Source organism: Aulonocara stuartgranti (genome assembly GCF_965226115.1).
Source record: "Aulonocara stuartgranti genome assembly, chromosome: 15".
Classification (NCBI taxonomy): domain Eukaryota; kingdom Metazoa; phylum Chordata; class Actinopteri; order Cichliformes; family Cichlidae; genus Aulonocara; species Aulonocara stuartgranti.
This window is the reverse complement of record NC_138951.1, coordinates 6,217,583-6,244,571: the sequence shown is the minus strand read 5'-3', so window position 1 is coordinate 6,244,571 and position 26,989 is coordinate 6,217,583. Positions and strand designations below refer to the sequence as shown.

General features: G+C 41.5%; 3 protein-coding genes across 6 annotated transcripts in view; 2 read left to right on the top strand and 1 right to left on the bottom strand.

The window, feature by feature from the left end:
* Positions 1 to 2,393: 2,393 nt before the first annotated feature.
* On the bottom strand, positions 2,394 to 5,172 carry rhov (ras homolog family member V). Its single transcript, XM_082505647.1, has 3 exons — positions 4,732 to 5,172; positions 4,511 to 4,569; positions 2,394 to 4,257 (listed from the first exon to the last, which is right to left on the bottom strand). The coding sequence occupies exons 1-3, from the start codon at positions 5,069 to 5,071 to the stop codon at positions 3,811 to 3,813; spliced, it is 846 nt and encodes a 281-aa protein (XP_082361773.1). The 5' UTR covers positions 5,072 to 5,172; the 3' UTR covers positions 2,394 to 3,810.
* Positions 5,173 to 5,481: 309 nt separating this feature from the next.
* Positions 5,482 to 11,882, top strand: vps18 (VPS18 core subunit of CORVET and HOPS complexes). Its single transcript, XM_082505646.1, has 9 exons — positions 5,482 to 5,900; positions 5,993 to 6,134; positions 6,957 to 7,048; positions 7,429 to 7,679; positions 7,855 to 8,208; positions 8,322 to 9,584; positions 9,759 to 9,968; positions 10,265 to 10,501; positions 10,612 to 11,882. Exons 1-9 carry the CDS (start codon positions 5,798 to 5,800, stop codon positions 10,906 to 10,908), a joined length of 2,949 nt encoding a protein of 982 aa, XP_082361772.1. The 5' UTR covers positions 5,482 to 5,797; the 3' UTR covers positions 10,909 to 11,882.
* Positions 11,883 to 12,282: 400 nt separating this feature from the next.
* ino80 (INO80 complex ATPase subunit) overlaps positions 12,283 to 26,989 on the top strand; it is a 39,759-nt gene continuing 25,052 nt past the window's right edge. Inside the window, exons 1-25 of one of the 4 annotated variants that reach the window (XM_082505644.1) lie at positions 12,283 to 12,307; positions 13,879 to 13,938; positions 14,306 to 14,498; positions 14,837 to 14,994; positions 15,113 to 15,180; positions 15,323 to 15,469; positions 15,993 to 16,113; positions 16,241 to 16,446; positions 16,539 to 16,592; positions 16,746 to 16,949; positions 17,071 to 17,275; positions 18,633 to 18,700; positions 18,784 to 19,005; positions 19,336 to 19,416; positions 19,874 to 19,969; positions 20,800 to 20,859; positions 20,955 to 21,097; positions 21,791 to 21,875; positions 21,967 to 22,084; positions 22,245 to 22,330; positions 23,869 to 24,036; positions 25,001 to 25,134; positions 25,506 to 25,573; positions 26,016 to 26,109; positions 26,479 to 26,695. In XM_082505644.1, the coding sequence (XP_082361770.1) occupies positions 14,347 to 14,498; positions 14,837 to 14,994; positions 15,113 to 15,180; positions 15,323 to 15,469; positions 15,993 to 16,113; positions 16,241 to 16,446; positions 16,539 to 16,592; positions 16,746 to 16,949; positions 17,071 to 17,275; positions 18,633 to 18,700; positions 18,784 to 19,005; positions 19,336 to 19,416; positions 19,874 to 19,969; positions 20,800 to 20,859; positions 20,955 to 21,097; positions 21,791 to 21,875; positions 21,967 to 22,084; positions 22,245 to 22,330; positions 23,869 to 24,036; positions 25,001 to 25,134; positions 25,506 to 25,573; positions 26,016 to 26,109; positions 26,479 to 26,695 (2,955 nt within the window). In that variant the 5' untranslated portion in view covers positions 12,283 to 12,307; positions 13,879 to 13,938; positions 14,306 to 14,346. The other 3 variants (XM_082505643.1, XM_082505645.1, XM_082505642.1) reach the window with 3 other exon arrangements.

Sequence of the window (26,989 nt, the reverse complement as noted above, 5' to 3'; positions counted from 1 at the left end):
ATTACAGTGCCAGTATATAATGATGTATTTCAGAAGGCTTTATGTATTTCTCGTTCACGAGGTGTGATCACAAAGCAGTGTCTGAAGACAGAGGCAGTGTCAAAATCTGCTTCAAACTGACCCGAAGGTTCATACGAAGGGTAACCGCCCGGCCATGAGAGCTGGGTGTCCTGTTACAACCAATTTTTATTCAAAAACAGCAGGAGCTCCAAAACAGCCCCACAGGTGAGGTGCACGAGCGGGAGCTCACTTGTCGTTATTTCAACATTCATCAGGGTAAGGATGTCAGCACAAACGTCTTACATTAACATCCTGAAGTGCGTGAGGGAGAACATTCCGGAAACCATCTGAACTCACTTCTAAAAACCACTTTCTCAAGAACATTGAGACCCAAATTTGGATTTGTATAGATAAACAAATTCTCATTCATAGTTTCTTACTGTTAGTTTCTGACTCACCTTTGCAGCTTATATAAAAATGATGTCGTCTAAATGCAACAGGCCATGAAAAGCTATAAAGCTACATTCTCTGATTTTAAAAAGGTTATATCTCTTGCAAGTTTTTCTTAAACTGTGATCATGTGTAACGCCTGTTTTATTCATTTTTGCATATGTCTTTGTACACAAGTGTCTCTCAAAAAAGAGATCTCAATCTCAATGAAAACACCTGTTTAAATAAAGGATTTAATAATAATATCTGTAGTTTGTGTCAGCTTGCAATCGCAATAGCACAGGAGGGATTTTGTATTGGGTTTGTCTTTTTTTCCTTTTTTGTTAGCCATATCAACGCAATCTTTGTTGACCGACAGATTTGCCTGCAATTTGATCCACTTCCTGAAAATGAAAATCATGTTTTATTGATTGCAGTTTTGACACACTGGAAAAGATTCAGAGCCCAGAAGCGCACAAGTACAAATACTGAAAATGGCAAAGATGTGCACAAGATCCTAGATCTATTTTTTCAGATAAAGGGGTAGTTAGGCAGGCAGGTAGGTAGGCAGAAACTTTATTGGTCCCCCATGTTACAGCACCTTAATAAAGAAAACAAACAATACAGTCTAAAATAAATAAACAACATGGTTGAAGTAAAAGTGCCATGTGCGCACACTGAAGGTTTTAGACTGTGATATAGTGATATAATCAAATATCGTAGCGTAAGACTGAGACTGTAAGAACCTTAAATGTGGGATTGGTCACACCTGTATCAGGTAAGGCTTTTGAGGTTTATGGACCAGTCGTCCCAATGTTTTGATCACACTTCTTATTAGGTGCCAATTTCTGGCAGTATCTCTCGCCATGCTAATATAAATGCTCTGCTATGTTTTCCAGCAGCTGCTGCCCTTAGCTGCTGTTTGAAGCTGGGCAGGTAGCATGCGGTCACCTTTTAGAGTCTTTAGCGCCATACATAATATTAAACTGTGGGAGGTGGAAATAGTGAACACTGATTTGGATGATAAAGCTTTGTGTTTGTCACTGAAAAGCACCCACACTGTACAAGATCATCATTTAAACCATTGCTCATATGGAATTATTTGTAAGAGCAGCTTTAATCTTTCTATGGACCTCTGTGACTGTTGTCAGTGGTCATGGCTAACACCAGCTGGTTACTGAGAGTTCATGTGTGAAAGCGCTGTCACGCTGTCAGATTGCAAAACACCAGCTCCCTTCTGTGACCTCTCCACTGCATGAGGTCAGTAGGCCAAGAGTGAGATGTCCCGTGCTTCCCTATCAATAACAGACGTTCAAACAGAACCCTGACAGATTTCCACATGACGGACTGCCCACTGACTAATGGCAAACAGATTTCTGAAGTATTGGGGTGAACGCGTTTTCATATGCTCTCGCTCACTGCTCTGAACAAAGGCACTTCTCATGCTTTCCTCTGTCATGTTCACCCTCAGTTTGCTCGGCGACACTCCGTCCACGTTTATTTTTCTGCAGCTCGGGCTTAAAAACGAGTACAAGAGATTCCTTTCAGACAAAAGCATGCTTTAAAGTCTGTAATCAATGTTCTGTGCTCCACCGCTAGTGTTTATTCTCAATCAGTGCATTTGATTCAGTCATTCTCCCCCGAATGTCACTCTCCTGTGTCATTTTGGAAAAAGGCCTAATCAAGTCACAGCATGGCACTGCCAGTACCCATTAACAGTCATTTGGATTGCATTGGAACTGATCGAGCCGACGCACAGCTGGAGCCCAGAGGTTGTTTATCATATGTTTGGGCTGAGGGTGGTTCAGGAAAACTACCCAGTGTGATCCTGGGGACCTTTCGGGCACCCTGCAGAGAGCAGTGCTTCGGCTTTTTACAAAGTTTTCCTTCGCATCACACCACATAAACAACTGTGAATTGCAAATGCAGACTACTTTTAAAAAATATATACATAACACAGAAGATAGATGAGCTTCACTTCATTTATTGGCATCACATCACTCCATGTAAAGGACACACAGCTTTAGATCAGAAGGTGGTTAAGATTAATGGTGATTTGGTAATGATACAAAATATAACAAATCTGTAGAGTACATTAATCCTGTTAAAACTTGTGCCTCGTGTGATATTTCATAAACATACGCGCGATGATAAGACCTGTTTTTAACAAACAGAACAGTTTAAACATTTAGTTGACTTCCACGAGAAGCATAACAAAATATACAAAAGTTTACACCCACCAGATAACAAAACACTGGAGTGCAAATGTAAGTTGTTTTCATTCTTACACATTTGTCACAGGTACAAGCTTGTTTTTTTAAAGTGTATTTACCTTACACTTGCATTCACACATAGGCTGTTTAGCAACCCCTAACTGTACACACGGGAGGATTTAAGCAGCGTATTGAGCCAACAAAACAAAGAAGAGGCAAATAAGAAAGCCGGGATGAAGATGGTTGGTGGTAGGAAGTCGGGATCCCTGCAGTGCTAGCTTTCACAGATGCAGATTGATGAGGAGAGGGGAATAAAAAGCCAAAGGTCACTGGTCTCTTGCAACCTTTTACCTGAAGACGAGGAGATTTACAAACTAGCTCCTCGGCCCGACTCGATGTGTCACAAACAAAATCTCCCTCTGTGTTTTCTTTATCAATTGTGAATCAGGAAATAAACACCGGCTTGATTAGAAGTGTCAGCTGACCTTAAATGGGGAGGACAGAAAATAGCAACAGAAAAACCAGCCTGGGGAGATTTGCACGCAGGTAAGAATGCGGCAGCTCACACAGCAAGGTGAACTCACAGCTGCTTCATATAAATCGCTGGTGCAGTCAGGCAGTGGGAACACAGCAGCTAAGTGGCTAACGCCCATCTGCTCAAACACAGACCCGACACTTTCCGTTTCTCTATCTCTCTCTCTATCTCTCTCACAAGCCTACATTAAAAGGCAGAGCACCATGCAAATTCACAGCTTTACATGAAGACCTGGTCTTTTCTCTTTTCTCTCCCTGTGCCTGCCCGAGCTTGATCTCTTCATCTCCCCACACTGAAGTGTCAGCTCACACCGTCCTATCCTCTCAAGGGGGCGCAGGCTATGTGAACCAAATCAAACATGTAAATGTAATGTAAACAATACTGTTGTCCCGGGTCAATGTGAGAACGACCCAGAATCCTCTCTGTAGTCACTGCTGATGTTAGCTCAGTGCTCTCAATCGTGTCTTTTGTTTCCCCATTTGGCATCCCACTGAAAATAAGCCAAATCATTTAAAAAAAAGGAAACAGTGCTATGTGGCCACATACTGAATATGTGATCGAAGTGAAAGTAGGAGAATCAAATAAATAACAAGGTTCTGTCCACAACCCACAGGGTCGACAATCACAAGGAGTTCAGATGAAGCAGAAGAACTTCTTCCAGCTACACCTGGAGAACGCTTTGGTTCGCCTGTCAGAAAACCTCCTCTTCTTGGTTTTACGCGTTTTGTTCTTTATGGCAGCGAAGATGGCGGAGTCAAAGGCCTCCTTTAAGTTCTTCTGCGTGAGCGACGAGCACTCTATGTACTCCGTGGCTCTGATCTTCTCCGCCATGCTCCGGGCCCGGGAGCTCAGAACCGGCTTGACGTTGGATCGGTCCAGGTTGATGAGGACGTTTACGTCCAGCAGCAGGTCGGACTGAGTCCCTATGAGAATGATGGGAGCAGTCGGGTTGTTAGAACGGATCTCTGGTACCCACTTCTTGGTGATGTTGTGAAACGAGGTGGGGTTGACCATGCTGAAGCACAGGAGGAAGACATCCGTGTGGGCGTAGGACATAGCACGGAATTCGTCAAACTCCTCCTGTGTGGAGACAGAGCGAGGGTTAATGCCGATCAAAGTGAGTACCAAGTCTGAGTCACTAAAAAAAGATACGCCATTAACATTCAGTTTGAAATCCTGTCAGTGAGTCACACAGTGGGTTAAGCAAGGATGTGACGGTCTGTACTTTCATAGCTCATATCATTAAATTCAAAAGGGTCTCATCAGTGGATAATTTGGTATTTTGTGTCAGCCTTAAATGAAACTCTTGATTCAAGTGTAAAGGCATCCATACCTGGCCAGCAGTGTCCACAAGCTGAACTTTGACAGGAGATCCGTCAATTTGGACCTGACCTGTTAAAAACCACATCAGTCAGTCAATTTACAGTAAACACAGTAACCAATTCAAACATCAGAACATGCAGCTCGTGCACTCTGGTGCCATTCCACTTCCAACATAACTTGCCACTCAATGTAAATCTGTGCTGTCATTAAAAACTAAAAATCATCACTCACCGGAGAAGACATCAAAGCCCGTCTGCTTGTACTCTGTCGGATATCCGTTGGAGGTGTAGCTGATGATCATGCTGGTCTTCCCGACGGCTCCGTCTCCGACCAGCATACAGCTGATGACAGCGGGATCGAGCTCATCCTCCCGGGTCAGCCCGCACGCAGATGGGACTCGGGACTCGTGGTAAAAGTAATCCATGTGAGGTGGCATGTCGAGCCGAACATTAAACCTCTGAATGCAAACTCTTCTCCGTCCCGGTCGCAGCGACACTAGATACCGTAGGTTGCCTCTCTCTCTGACACATACCACCAGACTGACTGTAGAAGTACGACTGAGGAGCAACATGTGCGGGGTGGGACGTATTTAGGGTAACTACTGTGCTCAGACAGGTTGTGATTTGCATAGACACGCCCACTGACAGAAGAATAACAACAGCTTTCTCTCAGCTTTTCTCTCTATTAGCTAGATATATAGATTAGCTTGTTTTAATAAAGCCCATATTAGATTAGCTTGTTTTAATAAAGCCCATATATATTAGACATTCATTGAGGAGAAAATATTATATACAAATTCTTTGCCGTCTGTAAGTTAAAAATGAAAAGTATCCGATACTTGAACAACATGTAAATGACAAAAGCGCTCAGGATTTATTTATATTTTTTCTAAGCGTCTAAATATAATCACTTTTGGACGAACTACGCTCCCTGGTGTTTACAAGATAGCATTGCATTCAAAGTGGTCACATGATTCCATGTGTCACCTGATTATCACGGTCTACCCTGCGTTCTGTACGCGGAAGCTAAGTTAGCTGGTGTGAGAAAACGAATGATTGAAATTTCCTCTCTTCGTGTGTTAATGCTGCAGAATAAACGCGTCTGTTGTGCTTTTTTGTTTCTTAACTTAGACACACGCGGAGAAAGGAAATACGTTACTGCAGCTTTAACGGGTAAATTTGTGCTAGCTGGCTAGCTACCTGCTAGCAGGTTTTCTTTCCCACCCCATGTTGGTTTAGGGTTGGCTCCTGTCCTGTATTGTTAATCCATTCAATAAGTGAGCTGAGGCACTTTAACCATGGCTTCAATTCTCGATGAGTACGAGGATTCTCAAAACATCCGGCAAAGTGCGCAGCAGCACAGCCGCCTGTCAAGCACCAACATCGGGATAACCCATTCTGGTAGGTCGCCCTCTTCGTTTTTTTTAAAGCTCCTTGCTAAGATGCAGTGGGGAATATTTGGCTGATACAGACATTTATATTCTCAACGTTAGGCTTTGTCAACGCGAGGCTTGAAGAAGAGAAGCCGATATTCAACAAGCAGAGGATTGATTTCACCCCACCTGAGAAGATAAATCATCTGGCTGTCTGCAACAATCAGCTGTGCATGAGTCTGGGAAAGGACACCCTGCTAAGGCAAATAGCACAATGACATGCAGTTCAAACGCTCACTGCTGTTTGTATGGCTTTGATTAGTTTCATTGGGTTTTGTTATTTTGTTTTGTAATTTACCGTCATTAACCCATTTTGTAAAAACATGGAGGTGCAGTTTAAAATGTAAATCAAAAATGTTTTGGATCAGGGACGTGTTTACCACACTGCTGTATTATCTTTCATTTAAACAACTGTCTGCCAGTGTGGGAGAGGAGCTGATGCTGTTGGGAAATCAAAAACGTTTTCCCATCTGTGCTCGGCATTGAATTTCATCTGCATACAGCAGCTCATGGACTTCTCGTTTGAAAAGTGTTTTTAATCTCCCACACACTGTCACTACACAGCTATGCCCGTGGAATATGTGAACAATGACGTTTGGCATGCTTAGCATTGTCTTCCTGAAAGAGTTAAGGCCTAAGTTTAGAAGATACTGTATGGTTAATATGTTGGACCCTAAACTGAATGTCTCTCTGCAACAGCCCAGAGATAGACTGGTCACCTGTCCAAAGTGTGCTCCATCATTTGCCCTGTGACAGCCAGAATAGGCCCCAGTCCGATCACAACTGTGAATTGGCTATGCAGAAGAAAATAGATGGATAGAGCATTTCTGTTTTTTTCAGACCTCAAATTCACAATGGGCACAATCTTCCTAGTTTTAAACATTTGTCAGGTTGTGTTTACGCTTGCTTTAGTTTAGCTGTATTCTGTTTTTATTCACATTTTTACACAGCGTTCTAACTTTGTTGTTAAGACAGCTGTATTATTCAGCACATCTGTTTCAAGATATTTTGTTCTTTTGTGTAGGATTGACTTAGCAAAACCAGATCAACCAAACCAGACTGAATTAGGAAGGAAAGATGACAGTAAAGTGCACAGACTGTTCTTGGACCCAACAGGTGAGATAAACCATAATAGTTTTCAAAATATTGTTTATACATCATAAATGGACTGCTAATTACTATCGAACATTCTTGTTTATGCAGATATTATATATTGTTGTATAATTGGAGAAATAATTGATTTTGATTAGTCATTGTGTATTCTGAGGTGATTCAGCATTCATACATAAGTGCTGTAATATTAGCAGCCACAAACCTCAATGCACAGCGAGTCTGAACTTGGATAAAGACAACAGTTTCATATGATAAAACAATTAGACAAAAATGTCTGGCAGTGCATCAATCTATAAATCATCATCATCATCATATATAAATGCTATGTCACAGTTATGACTGCTTAACAACAGCTATAACCTCCTCCATATTTTCCGTTACAGGCTCCCATCTGCTGATCAGCTTGAACACCAGTGAGTGTCTGTACCTCAACAGGAACACCCAGAAGGTGCGCAGTTTGTCCCGCTGGAGAGGCCACCTCATCGAGAGTGTGGGCTGGAACAAGCTGCTGGGCAACGAGACCAGCACAGGACCTATCCTGGTTGGCACAAGTCAAGGCATCATTTTTGAGGCAGAGATCTCTGCGAATGAGGGCAGCTTGTTTAACACCAATCCAGATCAATACTTTAGACAGGTGAGAAAGTGATTACGTCTGCTATTTAGCACATGATAGCCACATCTGCTTTGTAAGTTTTAACTGTTCAAACTGTATTATAAGCATATACATTTAATGCACTTGTGGAAACAGAAGAAAATCCTGATGTAGTTCATTTCTTCCTCTTGATATAATTGATAACATCCTGATGTAGGTCCACTCTGTGGAGGAGGATGGCAAACCTGCTCCAGTCTGCTGTTTGGAGGTCGAGCGGGGCCTAGAGAACAAGTACTTTATCATAGCTACCACACGCAAACGCCTGTTCCAGTTTGTGGGTAAGGTAGCCGAGGGGTCGGAGCAGCAAGGCTTCAGTTCCATCTTCAATCAAAATCAGGACTTGCTGCCCAGTTTCCAGGAGTTCCCAGTCAATATGGGACACAGCGAGATCACCTTCTACACCCCTAAGCTGCGAACGTCCCCCAAGGCGTTCGCCTGGATGATGGGTAATGGAGTTCTTTATGGTCAGCTTGACTACGTCAGGCCTGATTCCCTGCTGAGTGATGTGCAGGTAAATGTCAGTCAGCGTGTGTGAAAACTTTTTAACATTTTTCTTAGTAATATCTCATCCTTGCTGTGTTTATGTGTCATATACTATCTCCACATCTCCTCTTTCACAAACAGGTGTGGGAATACACTCCAGACATTGACCTTAATCAAAACAAGCCTATCTCCATTGTGCTGACACAGTTCCACTTCCTGCTCTTGCTTCATGACCGAGTTAAGGCCATCTGCACTCTGAACGGGCAAGTGGTTTACGAGGACTTGTTCCCAGATAAATTTGGCAGCCTCAAGAAAATGATCAAAGACCCAGTTGGCGGGTTGGTGTGGATCTACACTGAGCGGGCAGTTTTTCGATATCACATCCAGCGGGAGTCCAGGGATGTCTGGCAGATGTACATGAGCATGAATAAATTTGATCTGGCCAAGGAGTACTGTCGCGATCGGCCTGAGTGTATGGACATGGTGCTGGCAAAGGAGGCTGAGCACTGTTTCCAGAATAAACGCTATCTGGAGAGTGCCATGTGCTATGCACAAACACAGAACTATTTTGAAGAGATTGCTCTCAAGTTCATAGAAGCCAAACAAGAGGAGGCCTTAAAGGAGTTCTTACTGAAGAAGTTAAACAATCTCAAACCCAGTGAGAGAACTCAGATCACCTTGTTGGTCACCTGGTTAGCTGAGCTCTACTTGAATCGCCTCGGCCAGCTGGAGAGTGATGGCAACAGCGTCATTTTCAAAGAAACCCGTGACGAGTTTCGTCAGTTCCTTGGCAGCTCCAAGCACAGAGACTGCCTGTACAACAACCGCTCCACCATCTACGACCTGCTGGCCAGCCACGGCAACGTGGACGACATGGTTTACTTCTCAGTCGTCATGCAGGACTACGAGAGAGTGATATCCCACTACTGCCAGCACGACGAGTACAGTGCTGCTCTGGATGTGCTCTCCAAGCACTGTGACGAAAAGCTTTTTTACAAGTTCTCCCCGGTGCTCATGCAGCACATTCCCAAAAACGTGGTGGACGCGTGGATTCAGATGGGCAAGAGGCTGGACCCAAAGAAGCTCATCCCAGCTCTGATGAACTACAGCCAGATGGGCAGCACGCAGCAGATCAATGAGACCATCCGCTACATGGAGTTCTGCGTTTATGAGCTGATGGTAACAGAGGAGGCCATCCATAACTACTTGCTGTCGCTTTATGCAAAGTACAAACCAGACTCTCTGCTGTGGTATCTAGAGCAGGCAGGCACACACGCCTCAGAGATCCACTACGACCTCAAGTATGCTCTCAGGCTGTGTGCGGAGCATGGCTACAGGCAGGCCTGTGTGCTGGTTTATAGGATTATGGAACTGTATGAGGAGGCAGTGGATCTTGCTTTAGAAGTAAGTAATGTATATTAATGGATCAGCAGTGCTTGTAAAGAAGTGGTGAACATATGTAAATCATTGAAATGTTGTGTCACTTTTTTTCTTTTTTCCAGATTATCAAAATTATAGACAGCAGTTGGCGATTTCAATTGTTGCACTGTTTTTTGTCGTTTTTTTAATTGTCCGCAGGTAGACGTGGACTTGGCCAAGTCCTGCGCTGACCTCCCAGAGGATGATGAGGAGTTGAGGAAAAAGCTTTGGCTGAAAATCGCCAAGCATGTGGTGCAGAAGGAAGAAGATGTTAAGAAAGCCATGAACTGTCTGTCCAGCTGCAACCTGCTCAAAATTGAAGACATCCTTCCTTTCTTTCCAGACTTTGTCACCATCGACCACTTTAAGGTCTGTAATAAGTAGGATGTTCTTTCCTGTCTTTTTTTTTTTCCCTCAGTGTGTGTGTTTTTACAGTAAATTGAGCGGTCGGGTGAGACCTGATCTCAGTAATCACATTCTGTGTATTCATAAGTAGAATCTTTAAGCAGTGGGCAAGGTTTTAGGCACTTTTTTCTTTCTATTTGTAGTAGGTGATGAATATCCAGATTGGGTGATACTGGCTGGCATCTGCATTCACAAAGACACAAAATAGTGTACTATTTCAAATGAAGGTTCTTAATGCTCTGTTCATCATGGTTTCTCAGGAGGCCATCTGCCTTTCGCTGGAGGAGTACAACCAGCACATTGAAGAGCTGAAGCAGGAAATGGAAGAGGCCACAGAGAGCGCAAAACGTATTAGGGAAGACATACAGGAAATGAGGAACAAGTATGGTGTAGTGGATTCCCAAGAAAAGTGTGCTGCTTGTGACTTCCCATTGCTCAACAGGCCCTTCTATCTGTTCCTCTGTGGGCACATGTTCCACAATGACTGCCTGTTGCAGGTAACTTGCTGCACACAGGAATATTTCACTTTTTATTTAATTCAGTCAGTAATCAATCTGAATATGTCCTCTGACCTTTTTTTTTTCTCCTTCTACGTTTTTTTTTTTAGGAAGTGACTCCTCATTTGTCGGCCTTCAAGCAGAATCGCCTGGAGGATCTTCATAAAAAGCTGGCAGCAACCACGCAATCATCCAAATCGCGCCACCGTCCAGCACCAAAGGATGAGGGTGACACATCAAGTTTGGGCAAGGCCACTGCGGGCACAAGCCGTGAGCAGATAAAATCAGACATTGATGACATCGTCGCATCCGAGTGCGTATACTGCGGCGAACTGATGATCAAATCTATCGACAAGCCTTTCATCGATCCGCAGAAATTTGAGGAGGAGAAATCCAGCTGGCTGTGAACAAAGACTTTTTTTTCTCTTCGTTACAAACTCACTATCTGTCAGCGAAAGTGGATGATCCACAGGACAGACACATTAAGCGGAGACATGCCGATATCCTGTTGGTAGTGCCTACTGCTGAACACTTAATCAGCTTCTGTCCTCTAGAAACTGCACTTGTTTTGTTGTCAGTATTTGAAACTGAACATTTGCACTAGGAGTATGTAGTGAAGAACATAGAGAAGACATAAACCAACCTGATCTATGCTTGTGCTAGAGTTGTATACTGCATACATGTGCCTAAACCTCAGATTATATATAAGGATACAACTGCTTTACACTCATTTCTAGCTGTTAACTGCATTATGTTGTGTATTTGTTCGATTCAGTGAAAACACAAAATGCACTAACAAAATATCTGCCTGTCCTAAGCTCGGTTTCTTCTCTCCAATTAATGCATCTGTGTTCATCTAAACATTACATAACATATTGGCTGTTTTTGAGTTCAGCTATGGCACAGTACAGCTTCTCAGTTATGACAGATTTTGTTTTTTGTTTTGTTTGTTTGTTTGTTTTTTGACTTGGCTTAAATGTAAAAAATATTTAACAAATCATTTTATGTTTACTGTGGAAAATGAAAAGCCCTGTGCTTCATCAAAGTTTCTCAAGACTGCAGTTGACTACTAACAGCCCAGTAAGTTAAAGGAAGATATGAAAAGAGCAGCATAAGTGAAAAAGATGCAACTGGTGATTTTGTGTAAACTGCATTTTAACAGGAAGATCTGAGTTTAAGTGATTGCAAATGCACGTGTCATTGTTGGGTTCGCTGCCTGCCAGTTTTTGGAAGTTTTTCTTTTCTTTTAAGTTACAATTGTCAGGACAGGATCAAGATTTGAGAGGCTGACAACTGGTACTATAATCCAAACACAGATGACAGGAAGCTAATGTGCCTAGAGTGGTGGACTTGCCATGTTCAATAAACAGATGTGCAAGAATTTTCCTGTATATTTAATTTTATTGTTGCAAAAAACGAATTATTGTTTCTGTTAGTTTTAATTTATCCGAAGTCTAATTCTTATTTTTATTTCAGTTTACAGAAATAATTGGTTTATAAGTAACTTCAATTCTTAGTTTTAATTATAAAAACCTTGCTACCAACTCCATGAGCCTGTAGTCATTATATAATTCAGTCATTATCAGAGACCATAACTGGTAAATTAGATTATAAAATATGTTTTTCGTTGTTTTTGTCCTCCGAGAATCTTAAGCCAATTACTTACTCACATTTTTTAAAAATTTTGTGACGGTGTCCACTTTACCTAAAACGGAGTTCCCTTCTAGTGACGTAAGACGTAGCTCGGTAATCTTCGCAGCCAGCAGACACGATCAATCAACATCGGAAATTCATCGATACATTTACGTTAGTTGCAAAGACACGTTCCAAACCCAAAGGCATGATAGCGCTGTCTCGTATTTTATTAGCGAAATATACAGGTGAAAATTTTGTCATGGTCATGTCCTAGGAGACGTGGATAGGTTGGCTTCCTTCTCTCTGGGATTGATTAAAATGCCTGCTCCTTGCTGTACCTTCGCCATGGCGTCGTGTCTCTGCTCTCTCAGTAACAGAAAGTGGCCGCCTCTCCGCTGTTGCTGCCGACTCAAAGCTCACAGACTCGCTCGGCGTCTCAAACCGCCATTTTGGAGTCAGAGAACCGAGAGTCGGCAGCAGCGACGAGAGAGACTGAAAGGCGGACACGGGGCCGAGGTGAGAGACTCCGCGGTGGTTGTTATGGCGAAGGAGCAATGGGGAAGATGGCCGGGAGGGAGAAAGAATTAAAAGATGGGGATCATGCGTGCGCCAAGCAACCGAGCCGCGGCTCGTATCCGAAACGAGGGTCCAAGAGGCGCGGGCGGAGGCCCTAGCTGTCGCTGCATGGTGACAGCAAGCAAGCTAAAGAGTTGTCATTAAACCGATTTCATATCTTAATACATTGTTTAGGCAGGGAGGTGGTGGCCTTAAAGAGACAGGGCCGATTTAAATACTTCATATTAATGGTGTGAGAGGACGATGGTGTCAAAACGCCTTAGTATTTGATAAGCTAACTAGCTAACGTTAATGATACGCTAAGTTACAAAGATAGCAAGGAGGGGCTAGCTATAGTAAAACTACCTGTGCTACCTAATTGAACTGGCGTGGGCAAAGCCGTCAGTGAGCGTCTGTAGCAGCACATTGAGCCTCTTTACTGTCACTGATCCGAGGCAATGCTGCTTTTGCTGACAGCTAACGGTCGTTAGCTTTGAAGCTACAGTATTGCTGAAGGTTAGCTAGCAAGCCCTGGCTAACACTAGCTTGGTTTTGCTATCCACCAAAGCACAACGTAACGACGCGATAGCAATGCTATTTAAAAAAGTATTTATTTTTAAACTTTAGTCCCTTGCAGCCTGCTACATTTGAGGAAATGAACTCACAGAAAGTGAAGTGAATAAATACCATAGTGTTGTTTATGGGTATTGTTGTGGACAGCTGAGTTAACTTTAGCATGGAAACTCTCAAAACAACCACCTGACTCTTCATAAGGACCTAATGCATAATAACACTTAATTGATTACACTATGCCTAAAGTTTAATTTTATTTTTTAATAAACTGCAAGTACTGAAAATGATTACCAAGATTACTTAGACACACTATCGAGCATAATATATGGCTGATTATAACGTATCATAACTTATTTTTTATTGAAAATAAAATAAATTCTCAAAATTGAGTTCAAAGCACAATTTAGTGTACGACGTATTTATACTGAAACATGGGAGCAAATTATTTTTACTTTAAACCGATAGAGATGTCCAAATAAACTAACTTTTCCTTTATCGTTTTGAAATCACGTGCATAAACACTGTTAGTACAGCACTGTAAAATGAGCTTCTAATAAAAGCTTTTGTTTTTGCCATTTAATTGTCAGTGTGTGACTGCATTTCTTATTTTGTAGGCTTTTCATCTTGATCATTAGTGTTGGAATCGAAAATCAATGCCATCCATTATTGAGAAGGTATGTCCAATAAAAAAATAAAATAATAGAATAAACATTTTGTAGAATGGACAGTATCATACTTCATATCTGTGCATTTGGAGGCAAGTATTTTGTTTTTGGTGTAAGTGCCTTTTTTCTGACCTTGACAAAAAAAAATGTAGGCAGTAATTATGAAATCTTTAAACATACTAGGAGATTATCTCCCATTATACCAGATTAGCTGAGAAAATGAAGCAATGTACAGTTCCTTTTAGTCTGGACCATTTTTACTCTTTAGGTGAATAACATTAAAATGTTTTTCTTCACATAGATGTAACTTTCCTGTACTGCTCATTCTTACCTTGTGCCATTTGCACATCTATTTCTTCCATACTTCTCTCTTCAGTAAAAGGTCCTGCCCTGCTGGGCAGAGGTGGTCTGTGGTGTATGGCGTCAGGGCAGGGTGGCCAGCTGGAGGTTGGGGTATCAGGGGCCTCCAGCCTAGCCAAACCTCTCTACCTGCAGCGCTTAGAAAGATCCCTGAAGTTGGACAGTTTTTTGCGTCAAACCGCTGCTATCTTCAACAGAGACATAACCAGGTACAGAAAAAGAGGTGCTGATAGTGGGCATTCACTTGTTGCTTCCAGGCTAAGGTTTGTTTTGGCCACCTATAAAAAAAAAAAACGAAGTGTTTGCAGCAATCTTCCCATCTTATCAAAATTAAACTGTATATTGTGTTTATTTATTTATATATATATATATATATATATATACATACATATATACATACATACATAAATATATACAAATTTAGATGTTTTGCATGGCTGATTGCACCTCTTGTCATCTGCTTTACATTACACTGTCTAAGAAGAGAATGGATAATATACAAATAGGATGCAAATGTTGAGCTTACGGCCATACATTTCTCTTGCAGTGATGATAGCGATGACAGCGAGGGTGGACTGGAGCCAGGGATATCCCTGGATGCCACCACTCATGATACGGCTTTGACAATAAAGAATGAGTCGTGTGATCAAGGAGATGGATTGGCAGATGGCAAGCCGCTTAATGGAGTACTTCCGCAAGGTAAAGGTAAGATGTATTGAGAAATGTGTTAGTGACATGTTGCTACACATCCACACTCATTGGTTTAATGAATCTTTTCATGCATATTTATCCTGTGTTGTTTCTTTTTTTGTTTGTTTCACAGACCAAAAGGCAAATAAAACAAGCCTTTACAATTTTTCTAAGCTGAAGAAGAACAGGAAATGGCTGAAGGTATTTACACTGGCTAATACTGACCTCCATATCTGAAGAATTTTAGTTTTATAGGTACTTCCTTTCTCATAGGATATGTTTGTGTGTCACATGCTCTCAGCTTCCTTTAACCATGCCTGTACCTACTTTTTTTCTCATGTAGAGTATCTTGTTGAGTGATGACACCACAGACTCAGATACAGACTCAGATGACGCTAACTTCAGCATGTCTCGGGAAGAACTACATGACATGCTGAGGCTCCATCGTTACACGAGGCAGCATCAGAGCAACTTCTACTCTGACCGGGAGGTACAAATACACACATAAATAAAGAACACTAATTGCTAATACTTTGTGTCAATTTAATGTCATTGTAATAATAAGCTTCTTAATTAAGTTCTTAATCAATAAGTGCTACAAAACAAAAAGAGCAAATAACTCTGCTTGTGCTTGATTCATAGTGGTTTCTCATAATTTCTTCTGGTTTAGCGTCATTTAGCTGTCGAAATGTGTTGGAAATCCCCTCTCAGAGAGTCACAACATAATGCAGGATGTAGCTCTGGTGCCAGAACAGGTGGTGAAATATATAATTGGGTGAAATCAATGGCATGGCCATGCACAATTTGCCTCAGGGATAATATATAAGAAGCAAATAAGTGGGGACTCAAAATAGTACCTTGGGGAACCCCACTAAATAAAGAAGTACAGGACAAGACATTTACTTTAAAAAAATGAAAATCAGCCAATTCAGAGCCTCGTCACCTAAAACAAAGTTCTTCAGACATATTAATTAAGATGTATCATGCTCCTCTGTGTGTTTGTGTTTGCTCAGCTTCACCAATATCAGTACTACAGCACGGGACTCTTATCTACTCATGATCCCTTCTATGAGCAACAACGCCATCTGCTGGGTCCAAAGAAAAAGAAAATCAAAGATGAAAAGAAATTTAAGGGTAAGAAGAAAAAAGGCATGCCAGTGTCAGTGCCTTTAAGGAAAACAAAAACAAACAAGAAAAACATATTTTAAAACCGCAAACAAGATCTACCTTTTCATTTAAATGTCTTTCCTTTTTTTTGTAGCCAAACTAAAAAAAGTAAAGAAGAAGAAGAAACGGGGAGAGGGAGAATTTGTGGATGAGGAGCGTCCCTTCGTCACCAAAATATTTGCTAAGTTTTCCCATGATGCTCCGCTGCCCATGGTGAAGAAAAAACATCTCACCGTCGAGCAGCTGAATGCTCGCCGACGCAAAGTCTGGCTCACCATTGCCAAAAAAGAAATCCCCAAGGTTAGTTAAGCAAAGAGTCAGTTTTGTTTTGATGTTGGTCCCATTTTTCCAACATTTTCTAATGCCAACTGTCCCATTTCTACTTTTTTCAGTCCTTCAAGCAGAAGACTTCTGCTAAGAATCTGGTATTAACCAATGCAAAAAAGGTGAGTAAAGTGTACACAGCACTCTATGGCTAGGTACATTTAAAGCATTTTGTTAAATGTTTTTGGTTTTGCACACGTGTTCAGCGTGTTGGTAACTCTCCATGTCTGTATATTGCAAAAGTAACTTTTAACGTGTGATTCATGTCCTCTTAGCTGGCTCACCAGTGCATGCGAGAGGTCCGGCGTGCAGCTATTCAGGCTCAGAAGAACTGTAAAGAAACATTACCCCGTGCCCGGCGTCTTACCAAGGAGATGATGCTCTACTGGAAAAAATATGACAAGGTGGAAAAGGAGCACAGAAAGAGAGCCGAGAAGGAAGCCCTGGAGCAACGTAAACTTGATGAAGAAATGAGAGAGGTCTGTGACAAGGAAGTTATTATGGAGACATTTTTAATTTGCCATTACAGGTTTTTTGAAAATCCTAAATATAGATACATTTTTCTCCCTGGGTTTTTTTTTTTTTTTTTGACTCTCTCAGGCCAAGCGTCAGCAGCGCAAACTGAATTTTCTCATTACCCAGACGGAGCTGTATGCTCATTTTATGAGTGGTAAAGCTAGCGTGGGGGCTCCAGGTGCAGATGCAGCACAGGAGGAAATTCTGAGAAAACTTGAAGACACTGCAGCCCAGAGACAGATAGACATTGGAGGAGGAGTAATGGTCAACATGGGACAAGAGGACTATGGTATGAACGACTCAATCGAGTTTAATGTATTACAGAAGAAATTAGTAGTCATCGTTGATGGCTGAAATTTATACATATATTGACTCCCTTCATCAACTATAACAGTGTGAAATTAAATGGGACGAAACTCATTTCTGTTTGTTTCCTGTCTAATCTTCTACTTGTAGATTAGATTTTTTTTCTTCCTCTACAATGGTAAAACAAAAGTACACTCTCCATCCATTCACAAGCATGATAAAAATGATCTAGTCCTCAGTAGGTCTTAAAATTAACCTCAAATGAACCGAAGCACATGATGTGTTACACTGTGTCATTATGTATTTAACAAAACCTAAGTCAAAATGCAAAAGCGTTGTGTGGAAAAGTAAGAACAGCTGATGACAGCTGGGATAGGCTCCAGCGCCCCCCGCGACCCTGAAAAGGATAAGCGGAAGCGAATGGATGGATGGTATTCTATCACAGCATTTGGGTCAGGGTTAGGCCTGGTCTTTGACTTGGCTATTGCAACACCGTGATTCTTTTCTTTTTCAGTCATTCTGTCATAAATTTGTGGCTGTGCTTGTGATCAGTGTCATGTTGCGTGACTCAGTTTGGTCCAGGTTTTAGCTGTTGGACAGATGGCCTAATATTTGACTCTAGAATACTTTGGCATACAGCTTGCAGTCATTGAGTCATGGTTGACTCAATGACTGCAAGGTGCCCAGGTCCTGTCACTGTAGAGCAAGCCCAAATCATCACCGTTGCACGAGTCTTTTTTCTAATTGTTCTGTCACAAATGTTAACATTTGGCATACTAACTGAGGCCTGCAGAGCCTGAGATATAGGTCTTGGGTCTGGCGTTGGGGTGAATTAACACATTAAGTTAACACACACATGAATGCTCCAGGCCAGCAAACTCCCAAAATGTCTGCTGTTGAACACATGTGCTGATGATCAGGTAAACAAGTGCATTTGCTTAGCAGCAGCTGACTGCTGCTTCTCCTGCTAATTCATGGGGAAGCAGTAAGTATGTACTTTTTTTTTTTTTTACTCAATTCGTCTGCATTTTGCTTTTTCGGTAAATAGATAACGACAGTGTAACATGTCGTGTTTTGTACATTTGCAAGATTTTAAGGCAAAAACGTTAAAATTTAAAGAGTGTGTACTTTGTTTTTATCATGATTGTTGCTATTATACCGTTTACTAATGATAATAATTTGCAGTTTATTTGATTAAGTATAAAGAATTGTGGTAATACATTACTAAGAATTTCAGTTTAGACTAGCTGTGTTTTGACTATATACTCTTGTCAGAAGAAATATTACATTTAAATGGTTTGCAATGCATTTATGCACAAGATGATTGTATGTGATTGCAGATAGCGAATACTACAAATCCCAGGCCTTGAGGAATGCCCAAGAGGCCTACCAGATTCATCAGGAGAGAGTGAGTAATTCACGCACATCCTTTATTAGATGCCCTAATTCACACAGCGCAACTGGCAGTAATGTCCAAATCTCCTCCTTTAGACGCGAATGTTCGATGAAGAGGCTAAAGACAGTCGCAGTGCGTCCCTGCATGCAGCTGGCAGCTTGTCCAAAGGAGCCGGCTCTGGGTTTGGAGAAAGCTACAGCCTTTCAAACCCATCCATCCGCGCAGATGAAGACATTCCTCAACCCACCATCTTCAACGGAAAACTCAAGGGCTACCAACTCAAAGGCATGAACTGGCTGGCTAACCTTTATGAACAGGTACACGTGTCTTATTTTATTTTTTTTATTGTTTTTTCTGACTTATGCTGCGCTTTTCTGAAACTCTCGGTATTCCTTTAGTTTGTTTTCATTACTATGAATTGGGCAGTTTTTAATGGCCAACAGTATAAAAGAAATCTTTATTAGTGTTTTGGTTAAGAAAATTTATGAATCTCTAGTGTAACATCACTAACATGATTCAGGGTTCGTTAGCATTGTTTTTTGTCAACATGTGTACAGTTTTAGGATGTTTTCTAATATTTTTTTTTTCCTCCCCACTGAGTGATTTAATTCTTCTTCCCTTTTCTCTTTTGCTCTTCATTTCCACAGGGAATCAATGGAATCTTGGCAGATGAAATGGGACTGGGAAAGACAGTTCAGAGTATCGCTTTGTTGGCACACTTAGCAGAGGTGAGAGAGAGGACGGGGGGCCAAAAGGTTTCATTCACCACACTCTTCCAAAACACTTTGCGGAATATTCAGTTGACTCCACCATTGTTTTCGACTTGTGATAAAACATCTAAAAGGCAGCCTATTTGCACCTGCATCCTTTAAAGGGTCCCCAGTTTCTGGCTTTTTGCAGGTGCTGGAACATTTCAATGAATTAGTCATATGACTTCACTCCTCTGAAGAGCTGATTTGCCAGCTCTTTACATTTTTTAGTCTCACAACCCCAAAGGCCAAAAAAAAAAAAAAAAAAAGGTGGAAATGCGAGCTTTTCAGTCAACTGTCGTTGGCAGGAAGGTGCATGCTGTGGGCTTCACAGGCCCTCCAGGACTTCCTGTTTTCTGGGTGCTGCTCACACAAGCACAGCAGACCACCTGTTGCGGTGGTTGACATTATATTTGCTTTTCTGTTCCTGCAACAGAGAGATAACATCTGGGGTCCATTCCTGATCATCTCTCCAGCGTCTACACTCAACAACTGGCATCAGGAGTTCACCCGCTTTGTGCCAAAATTCAAGGTGAGAACCCATCGTGGCTAAGCGAGCACACACACACTGAAACATCTGCAGAAGCACGTCCAAAGGAACTGCTGATTCGTCATTTCTGTTGTTCTTCCGCCAATGCATTTCTCTCTCCGCTTCTTAATGCAGTGGTTTGTTAGTTTTGACATTCTGAGAGCAAGCGCAGGTTACCAGATGAAATGTTATCTGGAGCTGTCCATTAGGGGGCAGTATTGTAGCACTGTTCGCATTGACACATAACTACATAGCTGTTTTTATTTTTGTTGAGTGATACATCTCAAAAAAATCATTTTGCATGCCATAACTGACTCTTGAAAGACTGTGCGTAGCCAAAATATTATCAAATGCATCAATATGTCAGCTATGCTTGAACACACACACACACACAGTCAGTGATAAACATGACTCTTTGTTGTGTACGACATTCAGCTTTGCCCATTTTCTCAGCCAGTTTGGAAATAAATCAATTGCAGTTTGTTTTACTAATGAGGTGTGAAAAGACCCCATTACACAATTTGAAGATAAGCTTCCTGAACATTCAAAGCAAGACTGACTGAAAACAATGGGAAAGCGGCTTGCGTTGAGCGACGTAATGATGTGTAAATCTTTTCACATCGCATTCTATATCTCAACAAGTGGGGCAGTGATTCATGTGCGATGTTATGCCTAGACATTTTCTCTGAGAACATCACTGTGGCTCTGTTTTTCCAGCATTGCTCAGTCTTAACTGTAGGGTTTTGTTTTTTTGCTTTAAACATGTTCACATGGGGATTATTTTGATCTATGAAGGTTTTCTGACAGAACAGTGTTACTGATATGTCCCATAGGTGTTACCGTACTGGGGAAATCCTCACGATCGGAAAGTGATTCGGAAATTTTGGAGCCAGGTAAACATTGAAGGATACATCACCGTACATTTTGCAGCCAGTAAACTCAGCACTTTTTATCCTTTTAACTCTTAACGCTGTGTTTTGTCACACAGAAAACCCTTTACACGCAAAATGCACCATTCCACGTGGTCATCACGAGCTACCAGCTGGTGGTCCAAGATGTCAAGTACTTTCAGAGGGTCAAGTGGCAGTACATGGTTCTAGATGAAGCCCAGGCACTGAAAAGCAGCACAAGGTAAAGCATTATCATGGTGGCATTGATATTTGTGATCACAGGGTCACAGATTCATGTGTTGATGCGTGATATCTGATTTATCAGACTTTGTATTTAAAGATTTTATCTTACCCTTCTTTGGCAACTCAATAACTAGCCTGAGCATACAAACATTATTAAGATGTTTTAAATGCAGACCGGCCTTTTAACAACTTTACTAACCAATTATAATGTCATTCTGGCCAAAACACAAGTGTTGTAAAATAAATGACTCTTTTCTAGTCCCAGCAGTTCTAACTTGCACAGAATGCTGTGGCCATTTGTAAGTTTTCTTGTTTTTTTGTCAGAACAAATAAAGCCCTGCATGCTTTGGATAAGTGTCTTGAGAAATGCAAGTGAAAAAAGTTTGTAATAAATCAGCTAAAATATGCAGAACAAGGGAAACTGTTCTTTAAATCATTTGGTAAATCAACAAAAATGTCTGGAAAAATACAGTAACCGGTCTCTACGGTTTCACTAGTGTGTGTCATTTCTCGGCTCCTACTGGAGACCAGCCAAAATCAATAGACTGGCCAAACGTACAGCCACACACAAGCGATAATCCCAAAAAATGTAGTACATCCAGTGATTACATTAAATGAAGTGTTAAATGCAGATGATAAACATCTGTAGCTGTCACAGCAGGTGACGGTCCTGGTTTCTGTGCTTTTTCAGCGTTCGGTGGAAAATCCTCCTGCAGTTCCAGTGTCGGAACAGACTTCTGCTAACCGGGACGCCCATTCAGAACACAATGGCTGAGGTGAGCGACGTGTGTGTGTGTGTGTGTGTGTGTGTGTGTGGTGTGGTGTCATCCGGGCAGAACTGTAAGAGACTGCATGTTTTCCTCTCAGCTGTGGGCCCTGCTGCATTTCATCATGCCTACGTTGTTCGATTCCCATGAAGAATTTAACGAGTGGTTCTCCAAAGACATAGAGAGCCATGCTGAAAACAAGTCTGCCATCGATGAGAGTGAGTACAGCAAAGGCTACTATTTTTTCCCCCTATTTTATATGTATGCTTTTTAGCTTATTTGAAAATAGGTGTACCAACACTGTTCTTCTATCCTGGCTCTATTTGTGTGTGATATGATTTGTAAGTAAACATAATTTTTTTTGTTGTTGTTTTTCAGACCAACTATCCAGATTGCATATGATCCTGAAGCCTTTTATGCTGCGCAGAATCAAGAAGGATGTGGAAAATGAACTCTCAGACAAGGTAGAAGAACCAAGAGTGTATTAACAATTAAGGGTGACACGACAATCTCATTTTTCAGTTTTCCTAAGGGCAAAAAAAGATGGGTTTCTTCCCCCCCAAGTGGTATCCTTCGTGTTATGCCACATTCCCTCTCCATATTTTAATCCCTATACTCTGCTAAGATAGTATAAGAAATATTTGATTTACAGTGGTCCCTCCTTTATCGCAGTAGTTACGTTCTAAAACTAACCCACGATAGGTGAAATCCGTGAAGTAGCCAACATTATTTTTTACAATTATTATTAAGGCTATAAAACCCCTCACTACACACTTTATACACTTTTCTCAGACAGGCGTGAACAATTTCCCACAATCTGTCTTGTTTAAACACTCTCAAAGCTCAAACCTTCGTAGAAAAATAAGTCCAGAAGTATAGAATCAAACCAAAGGAACCTGCAGGTGCCTTTGACAGTCCAAAATGTTTCGTCGACATTGTTGTTTGTTGGGGAGAAAAGTTACAAACATACAGTACACCACTCAGAGTCACATTGCTAGCGATCGAAGATTTATGTAAATTTGACAAGCTGAACGCATTCTATACCGGACAGGAGACACGGCACGGAGATGATTGATTGAAAATGGTCTACAGCCGATCAGGATGCAGAACACAATGCTCTGTTTAAAAAAAAAAAAAAAATAGAATAGAAAATATGTCCAAAAAAGAAGTGAGGATCTCAATAAATGAAATCTAATATGATGCAATAAAAGAGCTTAAAGCTAGAATAAATGCAGGTGTTGTGGTATTATGCTTGTCACCTCTCCTGGTTAAACATGGAGCCTTCCTCCATCTGTCTCTCTGTACACCTCATTGACAGAGAAAGTATTGTAATGAAGGTATGAGTGATGCTTGTGCTGGCAGATCCTCCTGACAGATGTTGGACCCGAGGTCACACACACACACACGCAGTCGCTCATGCTCTGTGGGAGTCTCGAGGAATGGCAGAGTTCACCACTCCCCCACATCTGTCTTTTTCACTTTCCTTTGCACCCACATGTAGTCCTGCCAGCCCACTTCCCTCACTTCTCCGCTCTCCGCTGGTTCCTCTTTGTTTTGTCAGGACACTGAAAGCCAATACTAACCAGGAAAGTTCACTGGTGGTTCACGGTATGGTTTTATGGATTGTTACCGTTGGGTTTCACGGCTTTCATCAAAGCGTGGCACAAGATAAAACCAGAGATTTGAATGTTTGTTTAAAGACTGTTGGGCAAATGGCATGAAGTCCATACTCACATAACAGTTTGGGCTAAGCTCACAGGAAAACACTGTGTGTGTTCTAATGGGATAGAAATGCTGACTCAGAAAAATCAAAACCATTTTGTTCGGCTGACCAAAGGGGCGGGGACAATGTAAAGTTAATTTGAACTACACATGATGAAGCATCCTTCGTTGAGAACAATGATTCTGCAGCACAGTTTTAATAAGGCATTATTCTGCATGTATGTTATGTGACTTATATTTCTTTTTTTTTTAATGTTTGAACTCTCCTTACCTTCTTCAGATTGAGATCCTGACCTACTGTCAGCTGACCTCCCGGCAAAGGTTGCTCTACCAGGCTCTGAGAAACAAGATCTCTATCGAGGATCTGCTGCAGTCCTCGATGGGCACGGCCCAGCAGGCTCACAGCACCACCTCCTCCCTCATGAATCTGGTCATGCAGTTTAGAAAGGTATGAGCTCTGATCCATATTTTATTGTCTTTATGGTATTCAATGCTAAAAATGTATGAAAACTAGAAGGGCACTTGAAGAGACCTATACACTCAGCAAATAACTAGATATTCAAGAACAATAAATAAGACTATGGCTACGCATATGTTTGGATGTTTGAACAATAAATTGGTTACATCGCACAGCACATAACAATACGAACGAATTGCCAATCACAAAGTCATTGTGCAATGAGCAGACCCTAGGTAATCTTCTTTTCTGTCTGATATGACCAAAATATACAAAATGGACCAAATCTTTTATTTAGTATGACCTAAATTGCATAATTCATAGAGAAAGGGGGCCATTTTCACATAGATGCCATCACAAATTGTTCTTTAGGGGCCCTTTAAAAGCCTTGGACCCTAAGCAGTTCCCTGGCGTATGTGCTTGTGACAGGATTGTTAAAGTAATTGTGAAATCAGCACCATAATGCTGCTCCAGCTGCTGAAAATTGGCCTGTTACTTTTTGGCACTAAAACAGACAAGCACTGATGTAAACATAACCTATTTAGTTATTATTAAGGTATAGTGGGTTTAAAAAATAAATTATATTAATTCTCATATTTTGGTTGGCTGTGGCTCAGGAGGTAGAGCAGGTCATCTGCTAATCAGAAGGTGGCTGGCTGCTCCAACCTGCATGCCAAAGTGTCCTTGTGCAAAATACTGAACTGCTGATGCGTTCTGCAGAGTGTGAATGTGTGACTATTGGGTAGGAAGCTCTTAAACGTGTGTTTGTGTGAAATTGGTGAAAAAGATATGTTGTATAAAACAGTTTAATTGCTCAAGTAGAGTAGAAGTGCTTTATAAGAACCAGTCCATTTACCGTTTGTTGAGAATGTTAGTCTGATCCGAACAATGACTTGCCTGCACAAAACAAACATGCTGATTCCTGAACTCCAACTGTGCGTATGTTTGTGCGTAGCTCTGCAACCACCCTGACTTGTTTGAGCGTCAGGAGACCCGCTCACCTTTCCACATGTCCCTCAAGCCCTACGTCATGTGCAAGTTCCTCTACCGTCATGGCCTCATTCACACGGACAATCAGACCAGGAAAAAGTGAGTTCTTACACACAGAGACATTCACAGGATCACGTAATCTTCACTAATATTCACTTAATCCAATAATAGACGATCTGTCAGAGTTTCTGTTAACAGTGTTTTAGGGTTACGTTTACATTTGAAATTACTGTGTAAACACTTTGAAAACTGTCTGTTTTTTTTCTTCAACAAATATTCAGCCTTGTGGACATAAGCTGACTTTGGGGCTCACAAGTGGTTATTATCCCAATTATAGATAGGAAAATAAGAATTTGTGTGGGTTGGACTGAGATCAGATGATCATGTCAAATTTAGGTTCAGGTCTGCTATCCCTCCTTTTTTTTTTAAACTTTGGTGTAACCTGGTCTTTCTCTCCATGTCGTCCTCAGATTACTTCAAGTGCTGCTGTCTCCCTTCTCCCCGAATCACATACAGCAGTCTCTCTTTCACAGGAAAGGTGAGCACACGTCAAGCTCTCAGCTAGAATACAGACAGTTCTTGCTCAAACCAGGAGTTGGTTTTCTCCTGTGACGTGACCTGACATCCAAACCTCAGTTTCTGTCTTCTTAATTTGATGTTTCCATTAGGGATGCACTGATAATAAAATGATACTTATGATGGCAGTGGCTGATGATAACCTGTTGTCACACCAGTTTGGTGTTGGCTACATGTTCAGTCAGTGTGGTGAAGACCTGAAACACAGTTCAGCTATTTTTAATCAGAAATATTGTCAGAAAAATGGGCACAGGGGGCATTTTAAATACCTGTGTTTGCCTCCATCAATCAAAAGTGGTTAATCCCTGACTTCCATTAATCCATGCTTAACATTTTCTCCTTTTTTGATTTCTTTAGTGTCATGTTTCAAATATTTTAATTTTTTTTTTATTTGCCATTTTCAGGTGATGACAAAGGAAGCTGTTTCTCCTTCTTGCGTTTCATTGACGTGTCACCAGCTGAATTGTCCAATCTTATCCTCCAAGGCACCTTAGTAAGGTAGGCATCAAATAGGCTTTAGACTGCTCTAAATGCTCTGTTTCAGACGGATATTTTTACTCTTAGCTAAGTAAGATGTCAGTGAGAGTGGATATATATGACCTTATGTGACCTTATATGGTCATCTTAAGCACAGCCCCATCCTCCTGCTGTTAAATCCTTTTGTTTGTGAAGATTTGGGAAGTAAGTTGGCTTAAACAGTGGGTTGCCTTAAAGCCAAAGGGGTAAGCAAAATTACTGTAGTCCAATTTTAAACATTGAAAAGTTGTAAATCCACCTTAATTGAGGCTGAGCTTATGTATCACTTAAACCCATTTCTACAGTTTTTTTCCCATTTGTAACTTGAGTCTTCATTTCCTGCCTTTACAGGTGGTTAGCCCTTTTTCTGTCTCTGAAAGCTGCATACCGGCTCCATCATCAGCGCCTGTTCGACCTTGAAGAACAGGGCCAGGAGGAAGCCGGAGACGGGGAGGCTTGCAGAGGAAAGTTACAGCCAGGGATTAAGTGTCTGTCTCGCAAGGACCTGATTCTGTGGCTGAACCGACCCATTTCCTTCCCCAACATGCACAACAGTCCTGTTTTGCAGGTAAGAAACATCAAGGTGCATGCATGCTGATGGCAAGCTATACGCAAGAAATTCCTGAGTAGCCATCTGCAGTACACATTAATGTGTGGCAGAAATGAGAAACGCCAGTAAAGGATTCATGTCCTGCTGACAGTGCTGAAATTCTCTCCAGAGCATCAGCCGGTGTTTGGCCACACATCATGCTCTCTGCCCCAAGCTTCCTCTCCGTCCACAGGGACGCAATGTGGAACCTAATCCCTTTGTAGCCCTGTGACCCATTAATGTCGATTTCCCTCCTGGTATATGTTTCTATGA